General features: G+C 45.9%; 1 protein-coding gene across 1 annotated transcript in view; it reads right to left on the bottom strand.

Annotated features, from left to right (window-relative positions):
• Window positions 1–18667, bottom strand: part of LOC147031963 (uncharacterized) — a 230344-nt gene extending 211677 nt beyond the window's left edge. Inside the window, exons 1-2 of the mRNA XM_085850276.1 lie at window positions 18524–18667; window positions 15765–15937 (exon numbers count right to left, since the gene is read on the bottom strand). Coding sequence (XP_085706402.1) covers window positions 15765–15937; window positions 18524–18638 — 288 coding nt within the window. The 5' untranslated portion in view covers window positions 18639–18667. The remainder of the gene's footprint in view (window positions 1–15764; window positions 15938–18523) is intronic.
• Between the last annotated feature and the right edge of the window lie 246 nt (window positions 18668–18913).

The raw sequence follows: 18913 nt of genomic DNA, 5'->3' as shown, positions 1-18913 counted from the left end.
GGACTGGCTACATCATGAAGATACTGTCTACGAGCTGTTCTCGTCTGGTGGGTGAAGCGAGAAGACATGACACCAGGGAGAGTTTGTTGACCCAGTTGATGATGAGGTTTCCTTGCGGAGGGTGGGGTTGGGTGGAGAAGGAGATACTTAAACTATTCCAGAACAAGAACAGCTCACGGTGTGAAAGAGGTGCAAAAGTCAGGGCTGCTCAAAAATACCCTTAGTAAAATAGAGATTGTTGGAAACAATTGCAAACCTCCATCTTATGGGACAAGATCATTTTAATGTTTGTTTCCTTTAAAAATATATTCTTGGAACTACCGACAATAACTTGGGTATAATTCTTATTCGTGTATATTTGCTGTAAAGGTTTGAATGCAAAATACGAATGTATACAAAAAAAATAGGATCCATTTCTGGGATTACAGGAGATATATTGACCCTCTCCCCAACCCAACCCCCAATCCAGATGCCAATCAATGGTATGCAACACACGATAAGTTCCTGAATAAATTGCAGCCTCAACAGCTGTTGTTGCAAAGGCTTGAAGAGCACATAACACAAACATTAACAAGTAATCTTCATAGAACTTCCAAAACCCAGGCAAATGGCACACCTCAACTCTTTTGTTACTTGCTTTTCTCATCTGTGAAACTGTATTTCAGAGACAATTCTTTCCTGCAGGGCTTCAAGCAGGCATTGCACCAACAACTCCTCTCGCCTGCCCCCCCCATCCCCATCCCCACCCCCACCCCAATTAGCCCTTCCTAACACAGCCCCTTACTTGCAGGTAACTACATTCCACTCTTCTTCATTCAATCCCCTGCATAGTGTGTCCAAGTGTTGCCCCATTAACCTGCCAGTTCACCCCATCCGGCACCTTGCTTTTCCTCATTCCCCTATTGTAAAGAAATAAAATAAAATAAAATTGGAGGGCCCTCTTCAATGTCGTGCCATTGCAAGATATGCCTCTGCCCACATTATTACATCATTATGCATACTTGCACCAAGTTTGATTTAAATCCCTGAACTCAGATTCAGGATAGTAAAGAATTCTGGCTGCCAGACCATGCGTGCGATCAGGTTAAAATAAAAAACTTATATTCCACATGACGACTAAATCATCATTGTGACGTTTCACATCAATTAAAGTGGTTCAAGAGAAAGATAAAAAAAAAAAACTTCATTCAATCCAATATGGCTGCCACACCATGTGACCTATTAATTATTCATGAACACCCTGGTATCCCCATGGCTTGGGGAATATGTGGGTGAAGTTTCCCCTCAATCTGTCAAGCCGTTCTGGAGAAGAGGATTTTGAAAGATTTATTGGTTCAAGAAAAAATATTTTCACGAAAAAAATGTGACCACTATATTCGTTATTGTTGTGTGTGTGTCTGTCTGTCTATCTGTCTGTCTATCTGTCTGTTTGTCTGTCTGTCCCGAGCATAGCTCCATGGGTTTTGATCCGATCCTGATAAAATTTTGGTGGGAGGTTTATATCATGATCTAGTTGTGTTTTCCTGAGAATGGGCGTGGTGCGCCCATTATGGGCAGAGCCACGCACAAAAAACATGTTTTTAGGGGGTAGCCGATTTCAATTTGCATCTTCTCCTAGGGGGTTTGTCGAATCTGGCAGGGGTTTCGGTATTTGGTTAGCCCAATGGCACCTGCATAGCCCCACAGAGCTCAATTTTTCATTTTCGGCCCAAGGTCAAGGTCACAAGGTCAAGAACTAAGAAAATTGCGAATTTTGACATAAAAATCCATCTTCTCCGAGGGGCTTGTTGAATCTGGCAGGGGTTTCGGTATTTGGTTAGCCCAATGGCACCTGCATAGCCCCACAGAGCTGGATTTTTCATTTTCGTCCTAAGGTCAAGGTCACAAGGTCACAAACTTACAAAATTTCGAATTTTGACATAATCATACGACCGCCCAAACTTTGAGAGCTAGGATGACAATATTTTTTATGCATAATCTTGAGGTCATTCCCCACCTAAAGTCTGGAAACCATTTTTCTGTATCTCGAACACCTTGCCCGTGGCGCCCCCTTCAAGTTTGTTTTTACGCTGATTTCATAGCATATATGACGTTATATTGTTCCTGGAATGTTCCAGAGGAAGTTTTGCACCAAAGGTCATAATCCTTGACCTTTGACCTTTAAAGGTCACAAAGGTCAAATTGTCAAAGTTGTGGGAATCGAACCGGGTTTTCGACCTTCTTCGACGAACTAACTCCAATAAGCTATAGCACGTATCCTGTTTCCTTATTTTAATGTCCACAACATTGTTTTGTAACCTTTAAAGGTTATGCAAAGGTCAAATTTTTAAAGTTGTTGAACAAAACCGGGTTTTCGACATTTTGCAGCTAATAACCTGTCATGCGTACCACATCATGTTGATCATTTTTATAACTTGGTCAAACATTATCACATTGTCTCATCCTTGACTTCTGAAACAATCTACTTCGTCAAATACCGCTCGTGATCCATCGTCGTCTTCAGACTTGTTCTTCATACAATCATAGCTCTGCCAAACCATGTGACCAATGACCTCATAGGTGGATAAGTTTTTGTTCCTCATGGAAAGGCGATCATAGCTGTAAAGTTTTGCCTCAATCTGTTCAGTTGTATCAGATAAGATGATTTTTGAAGGTTTTTATGTTAAAAAAATATGGCTGCCGAACCACGTAACTAATGACATCATCAATTTTTTTTCCCTCCATATAATTTATCCCAAGATGACCCTCAAAATATTCAAACTGATAGAATAAAATGTTCAATGCATACAATTATGATGTCATAACAAAGCCAGCACTGACATCATCAAAAAAAAAATCACTCGTTTCCCAAGGAAAGGACTTCCCATGTGCCAAGTTTCGATTATTTTCCATGGAGTGGTTTTGGAGATACAGAGGTCCAAAGTTTTTCCCCTTTTCCAACCTAGCTACCACACCACGTGACCTATGACATCACAATTATCATTAAAATATTCCACTTGAGTAGTCACACCAATGGTGAAAATTGTCTGTCAGTGGGATAAGCAGTTGCAGAGAAAACAGAGAAAATTAGCATGGACGGACTACTACGTACGTACAGACAACCCAAAACCATAATGCCTCAGGCAACTTTGTCATCAGAAGCACAAAACCACTCAAAAGTGCTGCTTCCACCAAATGCACAATACGGCATTTTTGAAATGATGTATGAATGCTAAATGAGGCTTTTTGCGCTGTTGTGGGTCCTGGCGGTACAGTTAATACTCCCGACCCAATTGTGGTGGATGGGCGGTTAACACCGACGAGTCCAGATCGCTCAGCGGCTTTCCTTAGGGGACGGACACGTGATCCTCAGAGATTATGGCACGCGCGAGAGTGGCAGGGAAGTATGACGGAACAGATGGATACATAGCATAAGGAATTTATACTCGAACCCACAACAGATACAAGGATACCATCAGCCTAAAATAAACACGGGGATTTAATGAAAATAGAAATATTTACAAGGGTAATTCAAAATGTAATAATACGTGAAGTAAATTGAGCCTAAAGTCGAGGTGCCTCCACACACGGACTTTAATACAAACAAGGGGAAAACTAAACAAAAGAAAATCCTCCCTTTATTCTGGCACTTAGCTTGGTCCAGAGATGATCTCTATTGAACTCTGCAATCGAGCCGCTTCATACTACACGGGAAGATGCACCCCCAAAATGGTGCCGAGCTGTGCTCTGGGCTGGAAACGTAAATGAGGTAATTTGTGAGGCGGTATTCAACGCCAAGGCTCACCAACCGCCGTGCGACTTCGATCGCGCTTGCCAACGCCGCTGTTCTCTTCAGAATGGCTCTGCTCCCTTCGGTGATATACACGAGACTTCAAGGTCGGTCTCTTGTGATGCAGTCAAGAGTCAATGGCCAGTGTCTTGCTCAGCACACGGGCAAATTTACAGCATGACGCGAGAATCACGAGGCCATTTCGTCATGCCGAGAGGAGAGCAAAGCGAGAACCTCCGTCCCAGCCACGTTCCTCTCAACTCCTGTCTGTTCTTCGAACTTCACCCTTCTTCCACCTCCGGCGTGGCTTGTTGGCACGAAATCTGGGAATGCAGGGCTTCTGTCTGCTTGGCACATTTTGCTTGCTTGTTGGTATGGTGGTGGTTGTTATAAAAAAAAATACACCCGAGCAGGTTTGACGGTCAGCTTGGATACAAAACTTGATGCAACTGAGTGTTAATCAATCTTAGCGACTACGGGAAGTGAAAACAGAATTCAAATTGAATTTAAAATAAACACGTGAGGCCGCTCGAAGCAAAAATCTCCACATTCGAGGAATCATTCCCAACATCATTATACAAATTTTCAAACCCACGTTTATGGCCATGAAATAAATACTCCAAGTGTGTGCATTTAATGACTGTATCCAGGACAGAGCTGGACCCCAACTAAAAAGGACCCTCGGGCCACCGAGAAGCTCAATCACTCAATGCCTGCACGTCTGCGCGACATCACATGACCAGCCAGGTCGCCGTTGGATGAAATGCCCTAACAAAATCTTAAAACGTCCGTTTTTCACCGGAATTCTTTCAGATACTTGTAGAGCACATCCCCAAACAATCTAAAATATAAACAATAATCTCACAGACACTACGAATGAGCAGTCCCTCAGGAGAACAGGTTACGAGGTGAAGCAGTGAACGGAAAGCATGTGGTGTCCCTTCCAGAGTCTCACGGTTATTTGAATTGAATATATTTTCCTCATGAAAAGTGTGTTTCTCAACGGATTTGCACGAAAATTATCTTCATTAAAGATGTAGCTACACCAGAAGGTCCCAAGAGTGAAAACACCAATCAACTAGAACTTAAGACAGCCTCGTCATATGGCATGGAAATGGATGGAAGCCCATGGTAGCTCCCCCTCGCTGCAATGCATTCCACACAGACCGAGGATATAAACATTCAATTTTCACAAAACTTGATGCAACCGAGTGTTCATCAACCTTCGCGACTATGAAAATTGAAAACAGAATTTAAATTGAATTTAAAATAACCGCACGAAGCTGTGTTGAAATCAGCGGACCTCATGTTGCCCAATAAACAGGGCCAGATGACAGAGGGAACGAGAAACTAGTTTGTCGAATTAAATCTTCTTAATAATCCCTATGAAACCCATTATGCATTATAGCAGTCCGATGCTTCCTTATAGGCCATTCGACCAATCGGTCATTTTGCACTTAATGACCCTGTAACCTTGACCCCAAGTTGAAAATGCGAAAAAGGGCTCAAACTATCGATAGAGAGCAACTAGTATTATCATCGTGTCAAGTTAGAACTCAAATCGACCGAGACGTCTAGGAGGAGATAGAAAAATAAAAATTGTTGACGGACAGACAGACAGACAGACAGACAGACAGACAGACATGGATCTGAGGACATCGAACGGTTATATTGTTCAGATTTGGAAGCCTTTTGCACACAGTCAGCAGCCCCCTCAGTTCAGTTATTTCGATAAGTATGTGTTTATAGTTAGGGTCCCGTCCCTTATGTCTAACGGGAATTTCATGTGTGCGCTGCGGGTTTATTTTTTAGTCAGGGTTTTTGTTTTTTTAACAGCGGCACTGTCGCCTCGCTCCACCGATGCCATAACGCACGTGTTTCTGGCTGCGGACGTGGGTGGGACCCCTCGCTCCAGAGCCGACTCCGCCCACGAGGGCAAGGGCATGCCTTTCGTCCAATCAGGAGGCTCATCGCCTCAGATCGGGTCTCCACCCAGAAGGGTCGGAGTTGCCCCGCCTACCGTGGGCCTGTCCAATGAGGGACGGCCAGCGAATCACGCGATGCAACCGTCCAATCAGGAGGCGAGTGGCCAGGGAAGAAATCCCTCCAACCTCACAAGAGGAGCGAAGAACGGTGGGGGCGATGATTCTGTCTGGGTCTGCCTCGCGGAAGCTTTTTCAGCCCTGATCGCCTGTCGCCTCCTCGTCTCTCGCCTCTCGCCTCGTCCGCCTTCTTGCTGGCTGGCGTCTGTCGCTCTATCCCTTGTCCCAGGTGCTTGGTGCTGCGTTGAGGCGGTGGGTTTGAGTCCCGCCGAGCCAGTTCGACCAAACCGCACGAGGCGGACAGGTGCAAGTGCAGACTCTTGCCCTAAGCTCGCCTTCCCTCCCGAGCTGAAGGCCCAAATAAAGGCCGCGGCCACTATTTATTTTGGGTGTGTGCGTGTGTGTCTGTGGGCCCAGTCTATAAGTAGCAATTGTTTAAGTGCCTTGTACATTACTTGCATTCCTTCTTGATAGTCGGTTTAACTCTGCTCTTTTTGTGCTCCCCTGCCACATTATAAATAAACCCCGATTGTTCAATGTACCAGCTCGTTATTTGTCACTTTCTTTCATTGGTTTAGCATGGTGCGTATTGGGAATTAGGGAGGCAGTCATGCCATAATTGTTCATTTGGACCGACGGACCTTGGTAATCCCCACTCGGTTTACACCCGGTTCAGGCTCGGTAAACGGCCCGTTCCGCCCGAGGTCCATCGAGGGTGTGATCTCCCCGGTAATTTGACGACATGGGTACTTACGTATATTGAAATTTGGCTATTAACCCTACCCCACGCAGTCAGAGACTTGGCGAGAACGGTCCTTAAGTGACCCGTCACCTTCGGAGTTGTCCGAAGGTTACAACCTGCAATTCCGGGTGTTCGGTGGGAGACGGCTCTACTGCTCCACCTGGCGGCCGTTCCTCGCCACCGACCCCCGGCCCACAACAATATTAGGTCAGCAAGCTGACCTAAAACCGCACTTCTTTCACGGCTGGTTCGTAAATACAAAAACGCAGGAGGTCTCAGGGGGCAATTACATATTGGGGAAAATTAGTTTATCTTGAGATGTCTCCTACACGTCCACGGACCAAGCAACTCTATACAATCCTAACTTTCCGATGAAATTCCTCCATCTACCCCCATAACCGCAACAGTACATACGGACAACCCAAAACCATAATGCCTCTGGCAACTTTGTCATCAGAAGCACAAAAACGGTCAAAAGTGCTCCTTCAAACAAATGCACAATACGGCATTTTTAATATGATGTATAAAAGCTAAATGAGGCCTTTTGCGCATGCGGCTGTGTGTGTGTTTACAATGACTCGGTTTGGCACGTTGGGTACTTTTAACCTGCTGATGCTGGTGTGAAATCTAATTCAAATAATATTTTAAACGCACGATTTTCAGCATTTAGACGAAAGAGTGGAATTTTCAAAATGTTAACCATAATTGTTCTCTTCCTGAATATAAATCAGACTCACGAGAATATAAGACTTTTAGAAATATCTGTGGATGAGAGGAGTCAGGTTCTTACCATCTCCTGTTAATATAAGTACTTAGCAGGGGCTGTGGCGTGTGGTTATAACATATAACACACAACACACTTCTCCTTTCACCAATCAATGCCCTCAATCTGTCTCCCCCTCAAAAAAAAAATATATATATATATATATATATATATATATATATATATATATATATATATATATATATATATATATATATATATATATATATATATATATATCCAGTCCAATTTCTTTTGTGGCTTCGGAACCAAACAAATAATATATTGTTACGGCTGTGGAAATTCACAAACCACCATTCAGGGCCCGTAGGTGAGATATCGCTAAGTACATGTGTAGTTAGCCCCAAACCCGTTGTATAGAGGGAATTTATGTGATTCATTCGGGCTGTGACGCTTTGAGATAGCCGTTTTTCTGTTCTATCTTTATTTTGAACCAACCACGTCTCAACCACCATCACACAACCACCACGGCAGCCATCGTCACCAACTGCAACCACGCTCCAACCCTCGGACAACAACGACAACGCCAACAGCCACGACCTTTACCTTCACAACTCGCTCCCACATCATCGCATCACCGTCATTCCCAAACGGCACCATAACCATCAAACCACCACCGAAAACCCTCCACCACCCTCACCTCTCTACTTCTACAGCCATTCCCGCACCACCTGTGAACACTGAGCATTGGGCTGTCTTGGGCCCGTTCAGCGATACGCACCGAGCCGCGAGCGTAAATAGCGGCCTTTCCGAGGAAAATTCGGATCACAAACGCTACACGCCTACTTCCCCTCCGTCCAATTAGCAAGCGCGGAGCAGCTTGGCCCCGCCTCCAGGCGCGTCTGTGTGAAATCGATATATGCAAATTCTAGGATCATGGGAGATTCACGCCCCCTTTCCTCTGACCAATTGGCGAGCGTGGCTCCGCCCCTGAGGTCATCCTGATATTTGCATATCGTTTTCTCCTGCCGGCCTATAAAACGGCGAGCGCAAGGCTAATCAAGGGAGAGAATGAGTCGAGTCATCGGTGTGGCAGGAAGAGTCGAGTCGGGGGGGAGAGTCAGTCGAGTCGGGGGGGGGGGGAGAGTCAGTCGAGTCGGGTGCAGAGTTGAGTCGAGTCGAGTGGCGAAGTCATCAGAGTGTCATCGAGTTGGGTTCTGGAGTCGGCTGAGAAGAGTTGCGGGAAGAGGCAAAGGAGCTCGGGTCCGAGGCGAGAAGGACGGCGGTCGGCGACGAGGTCGCGGTGTGGGATGGCTCGTCGCGGGACCCAAGCCAGCCAGCCATTCTCCTCCCCCAGGGCATCAACAATTCCCCTTTCCCCCACGCTGAGACGGTGCAAAAAGGGGGCCCCGTTCCCTCCCCACTCCAAACGTCGTGCCAACGAAACCCGCCAAGGAGCACGGAGTCGGGGCACAGCCACGTGGCCACATCTGCAGCTCGTCCGCCAACACGTCACGAGGACGTGGGTAGGACCCCCCCGGTCTCGCGGGCCAGGCCGCTCCTTCAGGTCACGCGAACATATTGGCCTACAGGCCTGTCTGCCCCCTTGTCCATGAGGGTGGCTTCTTTCCTTTGCTTTTGAGTAAATGTGTGTTGGCGCCATCTGTAAAGTAGAACTGTATAAGTGTTGCCATGTGTGTGCGTAGTCGGTAGTAACTCTGCGTCGTTGTTGCTTTTGTTTTGGTTGCTACATGTGCATTTTGACTGTTTGGCTGTATATGTGTGCTTTCCGTGTGCCGGGAAATAAAGTGCATTGTGTGAACCGTTTTCCTGTTTCGCTTCGTCTTTTCTTTATTGACCCTCCATCCTGCTTCATGTATAGGGTTCGTAGTGGGTGCAAAACGCCCGGTAAATAATCTGAACCGTCGAGGTCGACGATAACACCGCTCGGTTATCTCGATAGTACGGAACGGGCCGCCCAAGCGGCTCGTGTCTGGAGTAGACCTGTGGCGAGGTACGATCGCCCGGTTTACCATCCGCGTGGGTACTTAGGTAGGTCGAGTTTGGCGAACAACCCTATCCTACGCGGGTGGCTGATTGGCACGATTGTGGTGAGGTCGAAAGGCCCACCCGTGACTGGCTCCGGGCGATAGTTCCCGGAGGGTCACGACTGAATTGTCCATCCGGTGGGCGACGCGGTCGCGATTTGAGTGACGTGGCCGTCCGCACGCCGGCGGGCGCGAATTCGCAACAATATATTTGTTACGGCCCTTAAAGCCCATAGAACTCCCACTCCCACACCCCCTTGCCCCCTCCTCCCAAACATGATTAATAAGAAGCATCATCATTTTAAACTTACCCTGTACAATAACAAGTCCTAGATATGATCCTTCCAGAGGTGTTGAGAAGTACGAAGGTTTGGGTAGAATGCACCCATCAACGCACCTTTGTCCTTTCACGGGCCCACTTGTTGGGAGTTTTTGGAATACAAACTGGAAGACATCAACTTTTTGGACAAGGTGATCAGGAAGTTCTCAAAATCTTTCATTGTACAGAAGGTACGTTTGCAAGTATTTTTGGCTTCTTTCAAAAGTTTTTTCAGTTGTTCCATGCTACAATTCTTATCTGGCAGGCATGAAATACGTCCAGGGAGCCCCGAGGAACTTCATTACTTGGTATTACGACTGCACATGCGCACCGAGAAATCTGGGGTGGATTACGTAATTTCAATAGTGCCGTATTGGAGTCAGTTTATCCGTTGAACATGTCTCAAAGAAGAAGCATTTGTGCTTATCAATGACTTACATTTGCATCTTGTTTCCCTGAAGTAACATCTGCTTGAAAGTTGCTTTCTCTGAGTCCCCCATTCCATTTGTCTGTCCTGGGACAAGAGGAAAAATTGCTTCTTCTAGAAATTGGAAGCACAGCACGATGTTAAGCCAAATAGCACCTCTGGCTGGGACATCCTATTGTGGAAGTTAATATCCATGTAACGTGCCTGTTATTTGTTGAAATGGGTAACAACTGCATTGTTGGGCCATCGTACCAAATCATCTGATCAATAATTTTCTTCTTTACATCTCCAGATACATTAAAATGTTGTTTTGGACATAACGCAGACGAGAGTTTCGGCAGTGGCTGCTTGCAGCCTATGTTGATCTCTGTAAAGCGTTTGATTCAGTGAACTAGGATGCCCTCTGGAGGATTTTTGGTCTTCGTGGGGTGCCACCAAAACAGATCCGTCTGATGTCTCAACTATACTCTGGTACTGAGAGTGCTGAGAGATGTGGTGATACCATCTCTGACTTATTTCCAGTTGTTACTGACATTCATCAGGGGTGTGTACTGGCACTCACACTTTTCAGCACTTGTATGGTCTGGATTCTGTGGAGGATGTCAGAGAGATTAAGCTGTGGTGCATCGTTTCGGGAATGTCAAGATCTCTGACCTTGATTTCTCATATGATTGTCATATTTACGGAGATTCTAGATATCCTTTTGGGGTCCCTCGAAGTGCTGAATGAGGAGTTGGAACTGCTGGGATTATGGGTTTCCTGGGTCAAACCGAAGAGGCACGCTTTCAATGACATCTTGGATGCTGCTATCTTGTCTGTCTGTATCTGTTTGTGTGAGGATGTTGAAGTCACGGAGAGATTCACTTACCTTGGCAGTAATATTCATGTCTCTGTTGGCTGTGAGCCAGAAGTCAATAGACGTCTGGGTCTGGCCTGGGGAGTCATGGATTCACTGAATCAGGGGGTGTGGCGCCGTCGGAACCTGTGCAGGACAATGAAAGTCCGAGTCTTGGTGCTTCTGGTCTTGCTCTACGGATGTGAGACTTGGACTCTGACTCGGGATCTGAGACGGAGACTTAACTCCTTCGGCATTAGGTCTCTTCGGAGAATCCTTGGCTCTCGCTGCTCAGACTGTGTCCCCAACGAGCAGTTGCTGAGAGATTGAAATGAGATTCGTTACCTGTATAGTCCATGAGCGGCAGCTGGGGCTGTATGGACATGTGGCTCGTTTTCCTTACACTGATCCTGCACACCAGATTCCCTCAGCGAAGGAGCCTCGTGAGTGGAGAAGGCCAATGGGCCGACCACGTTCCTTGTGGTTGCAGCAGGTTGATGAGCATCTCAAGGAGATGGGGATGGGCCAGGCATCTGCCTGGGGGATGGCCAGCCTCCATCAATTAGAATATTCATTTATCGCATGACAAACAAGCAAACAGACATGTCTCCTTTTAAAATACAGATGTACAAAAATATACCATTAGAGATGGGGAATCCGCCGCCTTTGAAAAATAATTGAAATCAAATAAGCGGTTTTCCATTAATTACAAAAAAAACATTTTTTCAAGATGGCCGCCCCAGTCGGCCATCTTGGTTCGGCCACACCCAAAATCGATAGGGTTCTTCCTTTTCAGGTGGTACACGTGTGACCCAAATTTCAAATCGATATGGCGAACAGTTTATGAGTTATCGCACTCACAGCTATTAATGTTGATGCCATAAATGTTGACGCCCAGCCAGCCAGCCAGACGGACGGACCGCCCCAGTCGGCCATCTTGGATCCGGCCACGCCCCAAAATCAATTGGGTTCTTCCTTTTCAGGTGGTACATGTGTGACCCAAATTTCAAATCGATATGGCAAACAGTTTACGAGTTATCGCACTCACAGCTATAAATGTTGACGCCCAGCCAGCTGGACGGACGACCCGGATGATAACAATATCCCCCTTCCGCCACGCGGCGGGGGATAAAAACCAAGGCATGCAGATGACTGGTATGCACCACCAACACATCAAATACAGTTGGATCCTGAAATATTGGTCCATTTACCTAAAATATTGTCAAACACCATTCAGATTGGAGACAGTCAACAACACAGAGATCAACTGCTTCTGAATATCTTGTGCAGAATTGTTATCATAATTACCAAAAGTTATCAAGAACTTCAACAAGGAGAATGCCACCACTGTGGATAAACTACCTGGACAGCCTTCAATAGTGACACCACAACAAGAATGTCTCCTTACTCGCAGTGCTTTCTTGTGGCATCACTGTTCAAGGATTCTTGGTTGCAGACATTGTATTGGTAGTATTGGTAGCTTGCACTCTACTCCCATTAATCCAAATTTCTGCAACTCACATTTGTAGGTGTCACTGGGGTTTGGAGAATAAGCCCTTCTTGCCGAATGTCTTCAGGCCATAGTCAGGTATGTAGGAGGGAGTGCTATACTGTTATGGTTTTGGCAGCATTTCACCATGTGGAAAGACAATCAAACCTGGTGTTTGTCGATGGACATCTTAATTCTTGCACGGACATTGCCATTTCAAACACATACCTTTTCATTGTACCAAAAGGCACTGCGACAGCTCTCAAATGTGATCGGTCTGAAATCTGAATGAGGAAAAGCCATTCAACCTCCACCCTTGGTTTGTCGAAGCCAAAATATAAATCTGATCAAGAACTTGTGGGACCATCTGGATTATTAGCAGAGAAGAACAATTCCATGTCAAATCAAAAATGTAATCAAAGGAAACGCTTCTGAGAATATTGGGAGAGTTGGGCCAGAGTTGTTGAAAAAGGTGGCTTGATCAGGTACTACAATAAAACATTTCACATATTATTTCCTGTAACTTCTATAACCAGATTATAAGCAGTAATACAACAGCTCCAATAAAAGGCTTTCGTTGCAAAATGATCACCACTATAAGGACAGCCTTCTTCTGCCTGGAAGACATCCAGCTTGGCCATCATCGAGGTCACATCCCACCTAGTCTGTTCTTACAGAGGTTTCATTGCAGATTTTACCAAAGTTCCACACCAGCCACATCTTATTCAAGTTCTACCCTGTCCAGCCTTGGTACAAGTCCTTGGTCCAGGTTCTCTGCCACCACCCTCTGGAGGTAGCCACCCTCTGGACATAACACTGTCCAGATACATCTGGAGACAGGGAGAGGAGAGGATCGAGGAGGATGCTGTACTGCATTAGGAAGAAGTAGTGCAAGGATGTGTGAAAGACAGAGAGGGGTGGGGGTAGGGGAGAATATGTTATGCTTTATGAACGAGAACGCACGCACGAACACACACACCTCAGAAATCGGGTGTTATCTATTTTCTATATTTATATAAAGCAGGAGTGTCTGTCCATCCCCAAACGACTCCCTCACTTTTAGAGCTAGCCCCGCTAAACCTGCTGTGGAACGTTTTGGAGTCACAGCTGGTGTCCTAAGGTGGGTGTAAGTTTCTTACATACCTCAATGCAATTATGATTTTGAGTTTCAATCCGGCCAAAACTGCTCCTGATCCGGTTGCAACATCAGAATGCCGTTTATCTTCATTTACTTCACGAGTGTTTCTAACATTGTTGTTGTTGTTGTTCGTTTCTCGGCTGCTCCCGTTAGGGGTCGCCACAGCGGATCATCCGTTATGATCCGCATACTGATTTGGCATAGGTTTTACGCCGGATGCCCTTCCTGACGCAACCCTGGTCACCTCTTACGACACAGGGATAAGGATTGGGTTTCACCATGATTCCAGGCTGCCCAACACCCTCTCATAGCGCAGAGCTCCCATCCTCAAGCGATCCTCCAACCCAAGCCTCCGAGTAGCTGGATTACAGGCGCACGCCACTACGCCCGGTTGTTTCTGACATTGTATTTTGTTATATTAATTTGTGATTGGAATGATGCTATTTGAATGAAAATATAGAGGTCGAGTTTAAAGCAGAATGAGGAAACAATGCAAGGGGTTGGTTCCACCTGTGACATTCGCGGTTTCGGTGTTTGTAGGTTCACCATTTTTGCCCAAGTCCTTCACAAACCGGCTTTCCTGTCCCTCCCGTGCATAGCACGGGTACCTTGCTCGTCAAATATATTTTGCTTTGAAGCTCAAAAAGAGAAACCATGTAACCATTATAAAGAATACCCGATTCAAATAAAATAACCAATTCTTTGGAAAGTCACGAGGACAAAGGAAAATGTGATCGCTCGTACACTGCTGAGGTTAAAAGTTAAAACCTCAACCACCCATCATCGGAAGAAACAGGATGAAACTTTGCCACCATGGCACCTGTAACCAACCATGTACACACACCGGGGGAGAGTCACCAAATATACCCATATGTACCACGTACCTCCACCTTGGAGCGACTGCCAACTGTACATCCCGATCGGGACACAAACTGTACCGCTATCGACTGTGGTAGTGTAGGGCACTTGGCAAGTGGCTTAAGCACTCCAATGAAATGGTTGATAAGGAACGGCTAGCTTGGTAAGCGATAGCAAGCTGATTGGTAATGGCACAGACCCGCAAAAAAAACGAAACGTCACCAATTTCTTAACATTTTCAGATTTCACTCCAGATTTCGAGTCATTTAATCCATCCGGTCCTCCAAACTCAAATTATATTTCGATGATATACATTAATTAGTCCGTGAGAGAAGATCGTGGAAAATCGCATCATATAATGCATGAAATTGCTCCAAGCTCCTAATTTGAAAACTATGCATGCAGCGACTCGTAGGTATGAAGAGGAGACATTCGATAATATGAGCGAGGAAAGTGAAAACAAACATTTTGAGCACTTTCTCGTTGATAAACTGTTGTAGCCCGTTTCAACTCAAGGCATTGTTGAGCAGGCCAAACAAAATGGCGACTTAAGAACCCAGCGAGCGAGAGCACTTGGTTACCAAGGAGGCAGGTGCCTTAAGACCCCGTCGAGAGCAAGGTGGCTGAGGATAATTAAATAAGGTAGTTAATTATCTTCAAAAGGGGTGTTTTAATTAACCCAAACACCCAATTTTCACTCTTGCACTCCCTTGGAGTTCCCCGAGTGAGCATGCAAAGTTTGGGGCCACTAGACTAGGTTTCATGGTTTCTGGGTAATGGAGGAGACACACTGACACACACACACACACACAGACAGTCACAAACACACTTAGTATCGATGTACATTTACAATCTGTAGGACTGGCTATACCTGGATAGTTAGTGGAAGTGTCTTTGCATTTGATTGAGGATCATAAAAGTTGGCTGCTCCTTCTTACCTCAAAGTCTTCCCACAATAGAATAAATACAAACAATATAAAAAGTGCAGACTACAAAATGCAACAGCTACCATATTCACTTGCCAAAAATTCTGCAACTCAAACCCAAATAGTTATCTCTAATTTTCACTTTTGTCTCCATCAGTAACATGTGTGCCTGGTGTTGGCTTAGCGGTCAGGGTGGTTGACTTGGGATCCTAGGGTCCTGAGAAAAAGCCTCGTTGGCCGCTGAATTAATACCAGGTAGGGTTGACTCAGCCTGTCATCCTCCCGAGCTCGGCAAAATGAGTACCACTGTACTGGTAATAGGGACACTGCATCAGCGGCACAGCCGCGTCCCTAACCTATGATGCAACCAGCAGCCATAAGGCTGCGCTCGAAAGAGAGAGAGAGAGAGCAACATGTGAAATTCCTGAAGCTCCATCCAGCTCCTACCTGCGCATCATCGGCACATGCGAGCAGCTCATCATATCCGCTGATCCCAAGCTCCTGCACCATAGCCCTGGCAAAGCTGGTCTTCATGCCCTGAGCACTCAACCACGCCGAAAAGTCTTGGTAGGGATCCAGCTCAGGCACTGCCGCTTCACAGCTCATGGCTCCGGCTGACACTATGGGAACCACAAAGAAACATATCCAACATTCAAATTTGACCATATTACCTTACCAGCGTTGGCAGTACAACGAAATTATTAGATTTGCAACAAAAAGCACTTTGAAATAAATCGTGGTACAATATTTCAATTTTAAAACAGACCTACGGCCACAACTACTACAAAAATTATTCCCACCTTCTTGTGGGGTCGGCAGGGGGACATTTTTGGCCAAAGGCTTTCATGAACCGACTGGCCAGGTCTAACGTTCCACTGAAGATGGCAGAAATTTGAAATAATTTTTTCAGGGTGCCGGTGATAACGCGCCTACTCTTCTTTAAAAAAAAAAAAGTGTGGAATATTTAGCCATCCACAAACTAATGGTTGCAAATAGAGACATTTTAACAGATTAAGCTTTAAAAACATGGACGTTAAAGCTGGGTTTTTCCGTCTGCAAGGATTAGTTGGTAGATGTTAATTATCTCACGGTGTGCTTCACAAAGACTTGGCGAGTTATCGCCGTCGCCCCAAAACAAATTCCAAATGCCTGCCATGACTACTGCTGGGAAATCAAAGCAAAACCACCCAGAGTCATCCTTGCCTGTGAAGCTGCTTTACACAGCACTGAACCTGCCTTTTGTCAGAGCATCAGAAAGAGAGATAATACATCAGATCCAGATACGAATGACCATCACAGTTACATTTATGATGTTGCTCTGAAAAGAATAACTCCCCTGACCCAAAGAAGAGAGGAGGGGGGGGGGGAGAAAAAACTCTCAAGAGCTATAACTCCACAGTGAAGCTATCCATTCTCTGTTGAACAATTAAAGCGAACCATCTTCAGTCCCACCTAAATAACATGGGTGGATGAATGAACATCGGACAGCACATTCACCGCTGAGACCCTCTCACAATCATCACACATGTATACAATCAGCCACCCACATACCTCAGCTACTCACCAGTCCTGCTGGTATCTCTATACCAAAGACCACTACATCCCCAATGCATCCAATTCTAATTTAAACTTATCTACCGTTTCTGCTGCCACAACCTTTCCAGGGAGACCATTCCATGCATCAACTACTCGCTGATTAAGACCCCTGCCTCAAGAACCCTCAAGGAACTCCCCTCATATTTACTCTAAGGTTATGGCCCCTGGTCCGTATATTTTGCTGAAGAACTATTCTGCATTTATTTTATCGTTACCTTTCATTATCTAAACCATCTCCATCATATCTCCTCGTAACCGCCTCCTTTCTCGCGAATAAAGCCCCGTCTCCTTCAACCGCTCCTCATAGCCAAGTCTCGCTCGGCTCGGAATCGATCTACTAGCCCTACGCTGAACCTTCTCAATGGCATCTATGTCCTTCCTTCTTGCGTATGGCAGCTTAGCTGCCAGGGTAGCTATCATTTCTTGGAAGCGCGACTGTGCCGCTGATGCAGTGCCCCTCTACCAGTACACACTGGTACTCATTTCGCTGACATCGGAAGGATGACAGGCTGAGTCAACCTCCTGGTGCATTAATTCAGCAGCCAACGGGGATTGAACTCAGGACCCTAGGATCGCAAGCCGCCACCCTAACCACTAAGCCAACACCAGGCTTTATGTCCTTCCTGAATTGTGGTGACCAAAACTGTACACAATATTGTAGATGTGGCCCTCACTAAATTCCTGTACAATGTTAACGCCACCTTTTGATTTATAAATGACCCCCCTCCGAATACAACGTGAAAACCCATTTGCTTCACCTGTAGCTGCCTGGTATTGTGCTGCCTGCTCACCTCCTGTAACTATTACCACCCCTACCTGTGGTGGTAGATACATACTGCCATCAATCCTCCTTCCGTGTTATACCCTCCACGACTGCTCCTTGCATAATGGAGTCCCTAATTTTCATCGTTCTTACCCATACCCAGCATCGTACATCTCTTAATATGATACTGCATCTGGTAATCTTGTGCACCTACCCAATCACTTCCCCCACCCCCCTCAAAAAAAAAAAAATCTACCTTACCTGCAGGTTTCGTTTTACCTGCCAATTTGGAAAGCAGACTCGTATCCCCACTGTTAAAATAATCGATGTACATCATAAATAATAGCAATGGTCCGAGTACCGACCCCGAAGGTAGCCCACTCACGGCCATTCTTTGGCTCCCATCACTTAGCAAGTTGGTAACCATGGCAACCACCCATGTGGTACCTCATCGAGTCGAGAATACACTGCACTGCACCGAATGGCAAAACCACTCGCGGTGATTCATCCCAAACTACAACACAACAAGTCAAACACAATTAACCACACAAGTTCAACAACTTTTAAACGAACTACGAACAAAATGCCGGACGACTGGACGTGATGCTCGACACGTTCAACAAATCATGTGCCATTGTTACACACAGTCCAACAACACACTGTACACAACGCCTCACAAAAGGCAGGCCCGAGAGAGCAGCCTCGACACAGGCACGTACAGTACGAGTCACAACGTGCACGGCGCAAAAAGCACGTGTTTCTTCGGCAACGGCGCCGCCACAGCAACGCACGAGTTCGGAATTGTAATAATGACGAGATGCAGGTAAAAAAAAAAAAAGGGGCCAACCTCCGCACACCGGCACGGTGAGCACGGGCCCGATATGGAGAGCACGGCAAGGGGGCGGGACTCTGTGAGGATCGCCTGAATCGGCCAATGGCGCGCTCCGAAAGGCGTCCCTCATCGGTAAAGCCGTCTCTCATTGGTCAATTCGCTCCTCGCTGGTCAAACAACTGCGGCGCTCAACCAATGGAATCGGACATTACAGAATGTTGTTGTTTATTGGACTCATAGCCCTCGAGACAGACCCCTCCAAGTGAAATTTTAAACGGAATACATTTTACATTTCATGAAAACAAATAAAATGTCTGCTCTTCGCAGATAAAAAAAATAACGTGACGGCTTTTCAATGGATGCAGAGAGAGAGAGAGAGAGAGAACGGAGCGAAGGATTATAAAT

The sequence above is a fragment of the Eptatretus burgeri genome, chromosome 2, assembly GCF_056783735.1.
Source record: "Eptatretus burgeri isolate ZD-2024b chromosome 2, Ebu_testis_v1, whole genome shotgun sequence".
Classification (NCBI taxonomy): domain Eukaryota; kingdom Metazoa; phylum Chordata; class Myxini; order Myxiniformes; family Myxinidae; genus Eptatretus; species Eptatretus burgeri.
This window is presented reverse-complemented; position numbering and strand designations above follow the sequence as displayed.